At 36.1% G+C, this 16,802-nt stretch overlaps 1 protein-coding gene across 1 annotated transcript; it reads left to right on the top strand.

The window, feature by feature from the left end:
• Positions 1–5,738: 5,738 nt before the first annotated feature.
• Positions 5,739–15,710, top strand: LOC105036946 (uncharacterized). The gene is given in 11 exon segments (XM_073261395.1): positions 5,739–5,917; positions 5,995–6,099; positions 6,207–6,266; positions 6,349–6,522; positions 6,603–6,713; positions 11,082–11,153; positions 13,759–13,842; positions 13,949–13,979; positions 13,982–14,048; positions 14,426–14,510; positions 15,069–15,710. Coding segments are annotated over 11 exon segments (1,239 nt in total). The 5' UTR covers positions 5,739–5,839; the 3' UTR covers positions 15,441–15,710.
• Positions 15,711–16,802: the final 1,092 nt, after the last annotated feature.

The raw sequence follows: 16,802 nt of genomic DNA, 5'->3' as shown, positions 1-16,802 counted from the left end.
TACGAATCTAAGTTAAAGCGGATAATATCTCAAGTGTGAAATAGAAAATTTTACGTGAATGATATTGTTGGAAAGAGAGAATTAGTTAGTATATATCTAATAAAAATAAAAATTTTTAAGTTGATGATTATTCTAAATTATCCTTCACTTATCTTTTCTTGGCAAGAATATTTCTATGCTATGACAAGGACTTCCCATATGGGATTCATGGGTCTCCACTGCTTTTTATCTCCAATTATTTTAAGTCATGTGTGAAGCACTAGTAATATATTTATCTTTTTCAGACTTTCTGTCATCCAAGCTATGATACTTTTTTCTTCCAATAATAAATAAAATAATAATTTTTTATTAAATAATTTAAAATATATAAAAATATTGTAACTAATAGTCTCTCCCAATTCCCAGCATAAAAACTCTGATCCGAATGTCATGCGAATGGTACTCATTCTTTCCCCCTTCTTTCCCAGCCTAACAACCAAATTATCGTTCTTGACATGCACAGTTGGCTGTTAACTTGGCATGTCAACATGGAATGCGCCCTCTCTTAGTTCATTCCAAGGATGGCAAAATAAAAAAGTTTTTAGAATCTATTTGAATATTCCTCCTGCGAAGGCTTAGTCTAAATGCTAGCCTACAAGAATAAAATGTAATTTTTCTTTCCCACAGGATTCAAACCGAGAAGTGTTGGGTTGACATAAGCGATGCTTAAATAGACTTTCTATTCTATGAATTCAGTCCAAATCCTATTGAATTACTCCAATAGACTCTTATTGTTTACATGGAGCATTATCCATGATCATTTAATCATTTGTCTTTTATAAATTCCAATCACTAGTATCTAACATTGAAGATTATATACATCCCAACCAAACCTACAAACTTCAAACATATCACCATTGAACCCACTATATAAAAAAACATAGGCCTAGCCTTGAAAGTTCTGTGATGTAAATGACCAATCTAGACCCATGTCCCCATTTTCTGAGTCTGGACCAACGGTCAATGCTCGCCAGTGCGGTTCTAAAATACTCAAGCCATGCAAGGCTGACGTTAAAAAATCTCCCGAGAAGAGGAGCAAGACCCTTGCAGGGAATGGATAATTTTTTGGTTCAAAAAAAAAAAAATAATGGGAGACATTATCAATGACCCGTTGCATAACAAAGGAAGAGTCATGATAGAAAGCATGCTTGCAAAGATTGTAAGATGTACTTCATCTTATGCTGATCTTTCAATCTTCATGAATAAAGGCATTTGATGCGTTGCAATCTATGTGAAATGTTTCAAACGAAGTCTGCAAGCCCCAGACATTAGTTTCATTATGGACAATGTGAGAACCTAGTTAGGTTATTGCTACAAAGAAGACAGGACTGTAGAGGGTGGTGGAGCCTCAGATAGATACAATTAGAAGCATAACATTGCATTTGATAAAGATACAAACATAGCTACTAGTCATGACCAGAGAGATACCTGCCAAAGTCCCATCACCACTAAAATCCCAAACACCAACAGAACTAGCATTGGCCAGTCATTCAGCTGATAGGTTTTATTAGCCAAAAAAAAAAAAAGCTGCTTTGGTGTTTGTGAGGACTTTCCTATTTGCTATATATGTATGGTGCAGGAGGTTGAAGGCGAAAGATAGCTACATATTGAATAATTATTATGAGAATAACCATATAGTGTAGATAATTTTCTAAATAAGCTTATAAAATTTATAAAATGTGATCTTTAATATAGTTCTCTATTGCAAGCTGAGATAACAGAAGTTGTACTCTAACCATCCAAAAATGGTCTGCACCTGCCCCCATTCATAAGCTAAAGGGACACTCTCTCTTTGCATCTTCCATAGATCTCGACATCTTCCGTGATATGAAGTAGCCTTTGCATTTGGTTATACTTTCTGTGTGAAGGTACCAATAGTTCAATCATTTGGTGCTGATGATTGCCATCTGTTTTAGTATTTCCAGAGTTATTTAAAATGAGCATTTTGCTCCCATGGTTGTAGTGGATAATTTTGGCTGCTGGTGATGAATTGCATTTTTTTTTTTTTTGGAGATTTTTTCTAAAAAAATATAAGTTGATCACATATATATTGACCTATAAAACAGCACAAATGCATAAAGGATGATATAGTGATTGATTGCAAAAAGGTTTTTTCTCTGATAAAATGCTTCTTGTGAGCTTCATACCATATTTTGTCTGACAACTATTTCTGGTGAGCATTCAAATTATGTTCCAGAACTGAATCGTGGAAAGCATGCATACATGCAGTTCAATGTGCCAATTCGAGGATCGGTTTGCCATGGATACTTAATTTGGTTGCAAATCCGCATGATGACAACGACGGTAACAAGAATAACAACAATAATATACTTGTCATCATCATCAATGTCTTTGATGTCCAATATAACATTTGCCAAATTAGCTTCTGATTTTTTTCAAGTGATTTAGAAACTGCTTGGTGGCCTTATGGCAGAGATAATTCATCGACAATTATACAACAACAACAACACTTTGGCTTAGAAAGGCCTTCTTTCTATCATTTATTTTCTTTCTTTTTTAATTAACTTGCACTACTACAAAAATCCAAAAATATGCAGATGAAATTACTTATATATGATAGGAATTAGATAAGAACTCTATTAATATACCGAGCCTGCATGTATTCAATGCAAAGTGCACTAAGAGAAGCAGTTTTATTCCTTACTAGGACCCTATCCAAACACAAGTTTACATAGACGAAAATATTACGCACAAGCTTACAAAGGAACTTAAACTGATTTTAAGATTCATTTAATTATGGCCCAAAGTAAAACATTGCTCATCTTACTAAGTAATCCTAATGATAATCAATGTATATGATATTATCTGAGTAGATTACTTATTTTGCTTCCCAAAACTTTCATTTATGTTGTAAATTTGGCATTGCTATCCATTCTTACCTTCCTATTTGTCCTCAGATGAGAATTTGAATCTGGATAATCCAAATCCAGCCAGCATGTACAATATTATTGAAGAATATCCATTGTTAAGAAATAAGAGAGTGCTCGTAGCATGTTTTGTGTGGTTTTTTATCGCAAGCCCGAAATGACAGACTTTTTACTCGGCATTACTATACTCCTCTTTAGGTTGTTCGCCAAACTTTTATGTGATCCAACTCTCTTACTTATTGTTCTGTACAAAATTTAAAGGTTTGGGGTAGGCACTGGGCTTGCTTTTCACATCCTTCTGTCTCTATATCAGCTATAGTTAGGTGGCACCGCTTCCTACTGAGTCTTTAAGATTAATTTTGACTTCTGTATAGATAATCATGCAGCTGCAGAATATGTAATACGAGATCATGATGCTAAACTCGTGCAAGTTGAAGATAAATTAATATCACATTCTTCAGTCCATTTGCTGAATAGTTAGTAACTTGGTTAGGAGTCCGGGCAGCTCTTCATGATTTACATGCATTTTGTTGCGGTCAAGGGATCAGATAGTTCGGATGATTGGGTTCACTCTGCTCCAGTGTATGTGAGATATTATCCGCTTGGCTTTAATCATCTTTGGATTTCAGCAGACCTTAGTCATTTAGAACCTCACAGTTTTGTCCTTTAAAAAGTGCCTCATGGAGTGAGAAAGTTCCAATCCATATAAGCTATACTCCTCTTGACTCACAACCAATGTGGAACTAAAGATACCATCCCCCACAACACATTTCATATTATACTTGAAGGTGATTCACTTACAGTAATTTTTGGCTTACTGCTCTACTGAAAACTCATCGTATGCATATCCCATTCTCAAAGATTAGACTCATTGGAAAAATATTCTCCTCAGTTTATAGTTATACATATCGTGGGGCCAATCAGTTGGCGATTATATGGCAGCAAGAACTCTTTATGGAAATTTTACTTGGAATCCTATGACTCATTTGGATGCACAGTGTTCATACACTTTGAATGCAGATACGTATGGTATTTCCTTCTTATGCATTAGTATGGGTGTCATTGAACAGACAGTTACAAGTTGCTCATCTATATGATCACTTGCAATTATTTTTCTGCACCTGAGATCCTTCCATGTTCTAATGGTCTGCCGGAGTTTTCTTTCTGATCATCAATTGTGCTCAACAGTTCAAAGCAGCCTTCTTGGTCTATTTTTATATATTTTTTTCTTTTGCAAGGTTATATCAACTTTTAGATTTGAGCCGCAGGCTTCTAAATCATTATAGTTCTCTATATGCCATGACACACCAACGACCTCTTATTTTTACCACTCCGTATGCTCAATTATGGTTCTGCTATATTCTACCTTTCAGGTTTTCATCTTTTTTGCTGGTTATTATACTGCCCTGTGTTCGTCAGCATATGGATATGATTCATTAGCATATATTGCACTATTGGCAAATGCTTTCTATCACCTGGCTATGGATTTCTTGTATAACATTCAGATGTATAATCTAGCAGTGGGCATTATTGCTTCATAGTTTGCAGCTTTACTGTGCTTCATGCTGGCTCTTATTGCTGGACTACTGCTACATGGTTCTGCACCTTCCAAGCTGCTAGGACTAATGATATAGAGCTCTACATCTCTGAAGTTGCTTGCCGTTGTCTACTTCTATACTTACTACTTATTCACCTATACTTCGTGTTCCAGTTATTACCATTATTACTGTTTTTCTGCCTTATAGAGGGATGCTTTGTTTGTCTCCCATACATCAGTTCCAGGGCTCAAGCCTGTATTATATCTCCCTTCATATTTTGTAAATCCATAGATTTTTTTTCTTCAATTGTCTCTTTTAGGTCTTATCTATGCAGGTTGGGGTATTTTTGATCCATGGGCCCTCACTTGTTTATTGGCCCGTGTTGTTGTATGGAGTTAACATTCTCCTGTTATAAACTCCATGTTATAGTTCTCGTCAATATAGCTTATACTAATCCCTCACCAAAAAATAAAAAATAAAAAATTGACCAAAGTGCTTGAAATTTTCATTTAGGATCCATTTAGTTGAAAATAATCTGGTATAGAAAAATGAATCACATGTCAGATTACGATGTTTGATATGAAAAATAAAAGAAAGAGATGGTAAAAAAATTGATGGGCTCCATATTTATTTTTTGAAAAAAAAAGATAAAATAAATACGATGAAAGATTGGTATTTGATAAATTTTTGAGTGATGGTAATTTTATTCTGATAAAAATATTTTTAATAAATTATATATATAATTATTAAATTTATTTTAATATTTTTTAAAATTTATTCAATATAAAGTTTTTATAAAAAAATAAGATAGAAATGATATTATGGAAAGAATTATATGATTATAATTATTATATAAAAATTAATTAGAGATAATAATATTATTTTAATATTAAAAATTTTTTATGTTAAAAGATATATTTATAAATTTAAACATATTTTTATAAATTTATTTTTTTAAAAAAATAAATTTTTTATTAATTAAATATAATAAAATTTATTTTTTTATAATTATTTTTTAAATAAATAATTTTTAAAAACTATCAGATTAAACTCTAACATATTCCAACCAAATGGATCTTGATTAGAAAGTTCATAGGCACAATACTAACCATGCGATCTTGATAATTAATATCATCCAACCATCCAATTACATTTATCTATATTGATTAACAAAACAAAAACCAAGGTCCATGTCCAATAAATAGTCCTGACTCCCGAAGGGCTAATATTTGGCAATTGAAAAGGCCACGAACCATGACACATAATTCCCCAAAGAAAAAGATTTTCTGCCAATGAACGGCTCAGATTACCCCACTTAAATACCCCAGACCCTGTCCTTAATCCGCCGTCGAAGGAAGTCATCGGCGGGGACCTATGGCGAGCGGCGCGATGGAGAAGACGGCGGACGATCTCCGCAAGGAAATCCAAGAACTCCAGCGCCAGCAGCGCGAGGTCCTTCTCCCTCTTTCTCGCCCCTCCTCTCCCTCTCCTTCTCTCTCACGCGAACCTTGATTTCTATTTTGCCCCAGATCACTGAGCGGCTACGCGATCCGAGAGGGCTCCGCCGCGCCGGCCTCGCTCCCGGAGGCCCGCGCCCTATTGGAGGACCTCGCCAGCGCGGTGTTGTTCGACCTGTACGATCTCTATACTTGCCTTCTTCGGCGGCACTTTTCTTTCTGATTTTTGTTGATTTTTCGATGTAATTATTGGTTTTTGGTGGGAATTTTTCGATGGGATTTAGGCGGTGGAATCCGAGGACCAGCCCGCTCCCAAAAGACGGCTCCTTTCAGCTATTGTCAAGGTATTTTGCGGCAGCCTTTTCTTGTAGTAAATATTTCCTTCAAAATCTTGAATCTGTTTTCTTGATGGGCCTGGTGATGAAGGTGGATGGTGGAGAAACGAAAGAGGATGAGAGCGATGTGAATGATGCCAAGGAGAAGGATCCAGCTGGGGAAGTGGGGGCGGCCTCCAGTGTGGAAAACAGCAACCAGATGGCTGTGAACTCACCGAGCAATGGTGGGTTCAGAAGGGATGGGAATGCCCGGTCAAGGAGAATGGTGGGCTCCGGCTTGTGTTTTGTGTTTTGGGATTCTGTTGGATTATTATCTTAGTAATTGTTGTTTGGGTTTTGTTGCAGGACTTTGATATTCCAACAGAGTCGATGCCGAGGAACCTGCCGAAAGATGAAGACCCAAGCTTGGTCAAGAGGAACAAACGAATGCTTGGGCAGCTCTTGGGGACACTGGAGGTAATGCCTTGCATCAGAAATTACATTTTGTCTTGGTTTCTCTCTTCTTCATATTTGTATTTGTATTGCAATAATGTGCTCTTGGTGTACTAAGTTTTGTACTTCTGCAAATATTTGTAGCTAAGGGCAGTTGTCTGTGCTGTAGAACTACTGCCAGTTTTAGCACGTTCATTACTATTTGATGTTTGCCTTCTTGCCGACAGTTTAGTCTGTCTGTAGCAATGCATGAATAATTTGTGAAAGTTTTAGCATCACTGCCAATGCTTTCTTGAGTGTGCATGGTGATGAGCACATTTTTGGGTTGGTTATTCTGTCAGTCAGGGGCTGCCTCATAGAAGAATGGAGGCTATATGGTTGGTTGTTGCAGATGTTTTTTGTTGGATTGTCTATGAGTCCAATACTGTGTTTGCTTTGGCTGAGGTTTTCCTCTTGGCCGGAGTTATCCTCCACCTTATTTGTCGTCATCCTTATTTGTCTATGTTAATATAATATCTACAAAATGATGTAGGATATAAAATATAAGATTAGGAGTGCACCGAAGTGTTTCTTGGTCAGTATGTTGCATAGATGTATGCTAACTTGCTTAAAGTTACTAGATTGTCCAGCTGGTTGTGTTATATTTGAATATGGATCATGTTGCATGTCATTTTCCAAAAGTTTCATGCTGTCCATACAAAGGTGCTAGATATCAAGTTCTCACCTTAAAGCCACCTTATGGGCTCTTAGTTTAAATATTATAAATGTACTGTTGGGCTAACTAGGGCTTAGGAATGGGTATCCTATTCTTTTGGACTATGAGGATTCAAAAGATAAGGGTAGACTATTTTAACTATATGACTGTAGATAAGGCATAAATGTTGGTTTTTAAAAAAATAAAATAAAATAATATCCATGTATCCTTTCTTTTCCCTTGGGAACATTGTCAACATCCATATTTGTTGGTAGATTTGGTTTTAGATTTTTGAGGATTCACTCTTCTTTTCAATCAGAAATACCCATCTTCCTGATTGTCCTAAAACAAAAACTCTAAACCAAGAACACCTCTTCTCTGTATCTGCTCTCATGGGGAGGTGTAAGCAAGACACCAAATGCACAATTATTCTCAACTTAACACATGTATAATATATACTCCTCGTTGTCTCGTTTTTGTCACAAAAGGGAAAATAAAAAAATGTCAAAAATGAAGGGGCATATGACTCTCTCTCTCTCTCTCTCTCTCTCTCTCTCTCTCTCTCATCTCTCCACTTTCTCTCCTGTGCTCTCTCCCTCGTTGTCTCCTTTCTTTGCTCTCTCTGTGTTTCTCACTCTTATGCTACCCTTTTGCTTCATGTCTTTCTCATCTCAAAGATACCGTCTTGTTCTCCTCCTACTCTCTCTCTTAGAGAGATGCCCAACCCTCTCTCAAAGATACCGTATTGTTCTCTCTCTCTCTCTCTCTCTCTCTCTTCCCCCCTCCCTCCCTCCCTCTCTAAGCTCTTTATCCCTCTCTCTCAGAGCTCCCTCTCCTGTGCCTGCCCCTTCTATGCCTCTCTCTGAAGCCTGCCAGCTATCTCTGCTCACAATGCTAGAGACCAAGGAGCTACTCTCCTCAGAACTCCTCTCCAAAGATGTCTAGGATCTCATAAGTTGTGTGTATAAGATCCTTGGCTTGAATGGTAAAGTCGATTGGGATTCCATAGTGACCAAGTGATCACCTTTATATCAATCTCATGTAAAAGAAAACCTAATAAAGAACAAGTATATTCCAATTGCTTCTATCTAGACCAGTCACTTGGCCTACGACGGTATAAAATTTTTTTTCTCTTGGCCATGCTTATTTCTGTAACTGTAGTCCTTACTATTCTAGACTTCGTGTTTATCATTTCAAGATTACTGTTTGTCCTAGCTGTGTTGGTCTGTCATTGCATGCTAAGTGTTTAGCCAAATCTGGAAAGCAGGAAGTGAGAGATGAGATCACATTTTTTCTGCTTATCTAGTAGACTACAAGTCTTTACAATGGTAATGTTATTGTTTATTACCTAATCCTAACTATTTATTTCATATTAAGTTATCTCCTTGCCCTTCTTCATTGCTCTTTACCTCCAAGCAGGCATGACCTAACCATCACATTGCCCGATTTTTATTGCTGATTTTCGCAACTTTAATGCTTATTATTCAGGACTTGGTCTTTATCATTTCAAGGTTAATGTTTATCATTGCCATGTATTTCTTAATCTCTGCTTGCCCAGTGTTTACTCAAATATGGAAAGCAAGAAGTCAAAGACAAAATCTAGCTTCATAAAACCTAATAATTTATTCCTTGCTAAGTTATCTCCTTATGTTGTACATGAAGGAGGGATACTAGAAACAGCATAGCAGGGAGTAGGTTTATGGTCCTTAGCTCCTTAAAGAACTTTCTTCTACTAGTCTAGGTTTTCCTTAAAGATATTGGTATAAGGTTAGAAGAAATCAACTTCAAAACAAAGAAGAGATTTTAGAGAGAAAGATATAGAGAAGAAAAGAAAGGCAGGAGGGAGAGAGGGAGGCAGAAGAGGGAACATGAGAGAGAGGATGGAGGTAGAAAGAGATCTCAAGGAGGGGAGAGGCAGATCTCTGAGAAAAGGAGAGTGGTGGAGAGAGTAGTAGAAGAGAAAGGGATTGCAGTGAAAGGAGAGAGAGGAAGAGAGGGAGAATGGGTGAAGGTAACATGGAGAGATGGAGATCCATACACCTCCTTCCTATGTGATATCTTTCGTTCTTTCTTTTTTCCCTTTCATGACAATGGAACAAGATATTAGGGGGTTGAGATCCACACCCATCCAATCGCTGGGGAACTGGCTGGATCCAATCCCAAATCTGGTCATGAGGAGACCAATCTCATATATATATATATATATATGTTATCCAACAAAGCTACAAATCTTAAAGAAACCTGATTGTAAGGATATGATATTGAACCGGTACAAATTTTTGCAACTGAGTTTCTGTATGAATCTTTACTTAAGGGAGTGTAGATGGCTTAGATTTCATTGGAAAAAAAAATTGTATAGTTGTTTGGGTATAAAAAGATTTTAATGATAAAATTTTCACAAGATTGAGATGCATGAAATTTGATGTATCATGTTTGTCATGCGTATGTAGCAAAGTTTTAGTCTGATGTAGAGGAACAAATAAACTAGGAAATAGATGATCAAGTTTAAAGTGATTTTATAACTAGAAAATAAATGATTGAGTTTCAAGTGATTTCATATTCTGTGTGAAGAATATGAAATTACAGTTAACAAGCTGCTTACCGTAAAACTTTTAGTGACCTTACAATTTTCTCCATTTTTTTGGTAGAAGCAAAGCTCCTACTATGTCTTCCTCCTATAAAAGATATATAAAATGCATAATTTTTTAACCTGATGTTTGAAAATTGAACTTCAGTGTGAATTTGTGACTAGAACACCTAAGTTCAACTTCAGTGTCTATTTTATTGGAAATTTGGTGATGACAATTGTAAGATGTGCAAGAAACGTAACTATGTAGATCAAATAACTTCAGTTTTATGTGTAATACAATTGAAGGTTAATTCTAGAAGAATCCAATAATTCATGGGCCAAGGTTATATACTTGGGATCTATCTCCTTTCCCAAGTCTACCTAGGTGGTCTTAATTTCTGATACATGTACTTGCTTAGGTGTTTCTTTTATAATTTATCTAGATGGCCGTTCTTGCTTCATCAGAAGCAAATGATAGCACTACTGCATTCCCATGTGCAATGTGCAGTCCCTTTGCACTTAATGCTCATCAAAGTTGAGAGGTGAGAATCACCTTTCCCTCACCATAAATAGCTACCATGCAGTTTTCGGCTCCAACCACCTGATAATGTCACAATTCACTCATTTTAACGAACTATGGAGTCACATCTTAATGATATTTCGTCTGAACTTTGGCACTCCATTCTGATAGGAGTAGCATAGCGTTGGGTCGTGTCAGGTTGGGGTTGGGTTTCATCTTTGAAGATATTTGTTGAGCTAGTCAGCCAGTGAGTCAACTGCTTATGGTTTTCAGTTACAATCTTTTATTTGGGAAAACTGCCATCCTAGCTAGGTACCTAATTTTTGATATTATCAGCAATGAAGATCATCGGTGTGTTCTCTTGAAGCATTTCTTATGTGCCTCCTAGGCCTTTTTTTTTCTTATTTACATGATGAAATTTCTCATGGCATTGATTCTGCATTTTTTATGTTAAATGCACTAAAATTTTTTAATGAGCTGATCTCTGTACTTTACGTGTATTTGTAAATTTTGGAGAAGACTTTTTGTGTCATTTTGTTGCAATTTCTTTCATAAAACTCATGAGCTTTAGACTTTAGTTAATTGATTTCTGACGTCTTTTTGATCCAGAAATTTCGTGAAGAGGACAAGCAATTATCAGCAACAGAGGCATACATGCGTAGGTCAGATTCCTTACGAAGGGTTAGTAACTTCTAACCTCTATTGGTTGGAGTTTGTCTGTTTCAGTTTTGTGCCTCTTATGGATGTTTTTGATACCTGAAATCCTAATTCAAATGGAAATCATAATAAAGGGTTTTTTTAGTGTTTTTTCTATCTTGCAACTCGAAATGATCCTCTCAAAAAAGAAATTGGTAAAGTTCCACTGCTTGAAACGAAATAATTAACCTGAGGTGCATAGCACTGGGTATAGGATGTGTGCTAAAACTTCTTTATTACTTCATAGTTACAATAGATAGAAACTGGAAAAACAATGTCCACAAAATCTCTCTGGTGATTTTTCTTTAATTTTAGTCTCAAAATTATGCTTCCATTTTCAATGATATGACCAATGTGTTATATTAAGTAGAGTATGTTTATTAAAATGGTAAAGTAAAGATTTGCTATGTCATGTAGTTTTCCTCCAAAATGCTGTTGTGTTGTTACAGTTATGTTGCTTCATTCCATCAACCTTTATATGGAGCATATGTGCTACTTTCCCAACATCTTCATAGAATATGTTTAGCTGTTGATGCTCTGTTTCAATGATTATTTAATAACAGGTGCGCGGACAAATTAACAAGTTCATTAGATTTGGCATCCAGCAAGTACTTGGTAGTTATGTTCTATTCTACACTTAAGGGATAATAATTCTCTGTTATACCCACTTTGGATTCCAGATGAATTTGGGCTATCCGCTGGCTATCCACCAATCACTCAAACAAGGCCTTCTTTTGTCTGGCCAAGGAACCAAAAATCTGGTTTACCGGGCAAAGCTATTTCATTCATAGGGGTGAATTAACTTTAACCCACAGAGCTCTCCTTTCTCTTTTTTATCATTTCACAATTTTCTGCAACTGATCCCACCAGCCCTCAAGCCTCAACCAAACAAGGAATAAGTGGATAAGTGAGGATGGATACCAGACTAAGAAAGAAAATGGATAATGAGGATGATACCAAGCTAAGACAAGGAATAAGTGGATAATGAGGATGATACCCAGAGCTAAGACAAGGAATAAGTGGATAAGTGAGGGATGGATACCCAGAGCTAAGACAAGGAATAAGTGGATAAGTGAGGGATGGATACCCAGAGTTAAGCTTAGCTACCCTCTGTTTAGCTAGCATGCATCCACATGCAGCTTAGCGGCATAAATAAACCTTGCATGCCATTAAAACAACAATAAACAATCCTTAAGATATTTTATCATGATGCCGTGCAAATTATTTGTCAGGAAGTAGGCATGAAAAGCCTTGTTTGTCTCTTAGAACAATATTGACTGCTTGCAATTCAGCATATCCCTATCACCAAACCACATCAGGCATAAGCAATCAACAATAGCAAAGAAAGGATATGTTCTAGTTAAGGTGTCCCTATATAGACAAATTTCATCAAATAATCCTAGAATGATGTGCTAAAAACTTTGAATAATGGGTACAAGTCATGATGCTGTGTAATTTATTTTGTTGGAAGCAGGAAAACCTCATTTCTATATGTCTTTTATATTAACGATGATACAAGATCATACAAATTGACAAAACTCCATTACCAAAACCATATTAGGGTAAGTAATCCACATAAGCAATCAAGCTCCAAAAACTTGCTTTACTTTCAGTCTTAGCCAGACTAAATCAGTTCTAGTTTCTACTGTAATTTCAACCATTTCAGTTGAGTATTATAAAGAACTCGTAAAAATTAACTTAATCCGGGGAGCCAAAATAATATGGATCTAAAGAATTAAAGAAAACAAATTGGACATCATTTTGAAGTATGTTATGTTGTTTCTGTATCTTGTTTTTCATGGAAACAATTGAATCTTTTACAAAATTTGAAAAAAAATCAAATTTAGAGTTTAACATATTACTATATTATTTGATGGTACTCTGACATTTTATATTTCAAATGGCTATGAGATTTCAGTTCTAGGATAGCAAACTTATATGGAAAAATAATACTCTTCTTTCTGTTTACTAGCATCACAATGCTTGCATGTCCTAGGAAAAGCTGAAATCAAAAGGCAAAAATTTAGCTTGAATAACTGACATATACAATTTGATATTTTACCTTCAAAATTTAGGCGAAACTTTGAAACCCGCCTTTGTTTTGGATTAATTCTTGCTGAAACTGAAATGTTCTGATTTTGAAGTTTCAAGCAAAACTATAACGCTTGTGTAACAATGAAGGGACTCATGCCTCGTTGAGGGTCTCTTTTATGGATAGAAGTTTCATTTGAGTGGGGGAAGAATTTGGGTTTTTTTTCAAGTTGTATACTATCTTGGGATTGCTGTATCTGTTATCTTGATTGTATTATCGGAGTTACATGGTGCACCTCTGGTTATTCTTCTAACGTTATATTGATGCTGATTCTTTTTGAGTTGCTAAATGCCAATATAGTGAATCATGAAAGCATGAAATAAGTGATCCAAGATTGCATGTTACGTATGTGCAGTACATGCATGCATACATACATGCATACATATGTACATAACATTATGGCTATAAGTAGAAATCTTTTATGATCCTTCTTGCTGGATTAGGTAGATAAACACAAGGTCTAGTGCTTTTTGTTTATATTTTATTCACTGCATGCAGGCTGAACAAAAGGCACGTGAGGAAAGTGAAAGGTTAAGGCAACAAGAGCGAGAACAAATTGCAGAGAAACGCAGGCGTGATCTGGTGATTACTCTGCATCCTGATCATCCGTTTCACTCTGTAGCATAGATTATGGAATTTGCCTGCCTATCTTTGACTTCTTTACTGGATCATGATATTTTCAATCCAGACACTTAGAGCTCGTGTCGCTGCTAAGGCAGAAGAAAGAAGTTGGAGCTGCTTTTTCTTCTCTGGGCTGAGCATCATAAGAAGCTGTCCAATTTTGTAAGGTACGAGTTATGCTGTAAAAGTCTTTTACCAGTTTGTCACTTTTTTCTTCAGTTATCTTCTACTTACCTTCCTTGTAAATTTATCTTTTTCTCATTGCTCTTATCAGTCAACTTTTAATATTTTCTGTTAATGCGCATAAGTTAACGCCTTTGGAATTAACTTATGAATTTCCTTATGCACTGCAGGTTATTTTTATTTTTGGCCCAAAAGTGTCCATATTGACAATTTAGTTGAAGCAGATAAGTTTCTGATTGTATGCATAGCGTTAAACCTTCGATGTGACTGGAAGCTTTTCTGATGCATGTCTTTTGTGCCATATGTAAACTACTTTGTAGATATTGATTTTGCTTTAACTTCCTTTTGCTATCTTTATTAGGACTGAGGCAGAACCCCCAATATATTACATGCCGGCCAAACCATTGGTTGATGATCCTGCTATTGTTGAACAGCACAAACAACAGGTATGATGTTAATGCTCCCTCGCATCTGCAAACCTTTGCCTTTTCTCACTGCATGCATCTCACTCCATTTTTTGTTACGCACACCGTGAAGCTGGGCACACGAATGACCTTGTATGCAGTACTTTCAGGATGATGATAATTAGAGCATTCTTTTCTGATAACTTATAAATTGTCCATTGTTTCCCATTCCCAACATTGTAAGGAAAAACATTACCTCTATTGCTTTCCCAACATTGTGAGGAAAGACATTACCTCTATTGGGATAAGGTGACTGACCGAGGCGACCAATCCACATAATGCATTGTATCAATGACGATTCTTCTTTTACTTATTTTTTTGAAAAAAAAAAAAGAAATGCCTTCCTTTTTCTATGCACTTCTCTTTTCTTCTTTCCTTTCCCATACTTCGGAGATATGGTTTATCATTAGACCATCTGATGGTCTTTAGAAAGGAAATCTTTGTACATGGCAAAATCTTATTATACATACATTGGAGGTCGAGTAGTATTCAGGATCAGCATATCTCATTGGTAAGGAACAAATTGGATGGAATCTACAGGTTTTTCTTGAATGGAAATCAGCACGAAGAGCTGAGTTGTCAGAATACCAAAAGCAAATCGAGGAGCAGCATATTTCAAATGTCGAGAAGGAGCTGGAAAGGTGGCAGAATGCTCGGAATGCAAGGAGAGCAAACAATCTGGTGACTTTGCAGGAGACAATGGACAAGGAGCTAGAGACACACAAGCTGGAACATGGCCCCAAGACACGGAGGATTCCAGGTGGCAATGACGATGAAGAGGATGTGGAGGACATAGCCGCTGAGGATGAGCTAATGGATGAAGTCCTTGAAGTCCATGAAAGGATTGATGGTGATACAGCCAAGCTGTCTGAAACTGGTAATACCAGTCCAAACCCTGTTGAGATGCAGTAGGAGGGTGTAGCAACTAGGTCACACATTTAAGGTATTCTGTATTTCAGTAAAATTTATATTCTGTGTTTGCATTGTGTTGACTCGTGTTTGGAGGTTGTATTTGCTTTTCTTTTTTGGCTTTTGAGTTTAAAATATTACCAGCATCAAGTCTTACATTGAGATGTTAGACCCCTGCATCTGTTGTTTTCATATGAGGGTCTTGATTTGGAACTAAGTGTCACATTGTAGTTATTCTATACTCAAGTAATATGACATCTTGTTTGCATTGTATTTGACTCAGTCCATTATGTTTCATGTAGGCTAGGGGATATTGCAGATTTGAGACTGACCATGATCAATCACGGTCTATAATTGGGGTTGATTAGATTTGGACCTCTAATTTGGCAACACCATTCCAAAGAACCCAAATATTGCATTCTAGATAGCCTTTGTGTGAGGTCTTGGATCATTATAAATGGTATCAATGCTAATCTGTGATTTGAAGCTAAGGATGGGATGATCACGATGATTTGACTAAATGTGGGCTCTTAACCTAGCAAGGATGTTGGAGTTTAAATGGAAAGAAGAGAAAGTTTTTGTGCACCGTGTCCAATGCAATAAAATTGATGTGGAGCGCACTACCTAATCATATTAGAGTACGTAACTACTACTTTCTAACGATATTTAATAGTGTATTTAATGCTGCAATTTTATTTTTTCGTTTAAAATTTTGAATGACGAAAATATCTTATTTTTCTGAAAAAATTATGATATTCTGTAGTCAAATTATGATTTTCTGTATATGTCATAAATTTTCTTTCAAAAGTTATAAAGAGATAAGGGCATTTTTGTCTTGAAAATTTATGAGTTTTTTAAATGACGAAAATAACTCTCTCTTCTTTATGATATCTTGTGTGTAGAAAGTTATAATTTGACTGTAGGATGTCATAATATGATACAAGATGTCATAATTTTTTTCAGAAAAAAAGAATATGTTCATCATTCAAAATTTCAAACGAAAAAATGAATCTACATATATTAAATGCATGTTGAAAAATGATGGCTATATGATCAATTAGATAGAATGGTATATTTTTTTTACACTATGATGCATAAAAAATTACTTATAAAAGAATGTGTAAGGACCGGTAAGCCGTATTTTAGCAAGTCCCTCAGGAGATTCATATGGTGGTTCGTTGTGCATGAGAGCCATATCTTCCCTGGAGAATTTAATTATGGGAAGCTGTCCTTTCACGCCACCAGACTTGGGAAACGTCCATCCTTGGTACAACAAAGCTAGCAGGACCCCGTTGCCCGCACATAACAAAATTGATGTTGGTGGTTTGTTCTTAAAACGAGTACCCGCTCTCGTTAGTTCAGGCG

The sequence above is a fragment of the Elaeis guineensis genome, chromosome 7, assembly GCF_000442705.2.
Source record: "Elaeis guineensis isolate ETL-2024a chromosome 7, EG11, whole genome shotgun sequence".
NCBI lineage: Eukaryota > Viridiplantae > Streptophyta > Magnoliopsida > Arecales > Arecaceae > Elaeis > Elaeis guineensis.
The sequence above is the reverse complement of the archived record's forward strand: the minus strand, read 5'-3'. Positions and strand labels throughout refer to the sequence as shown.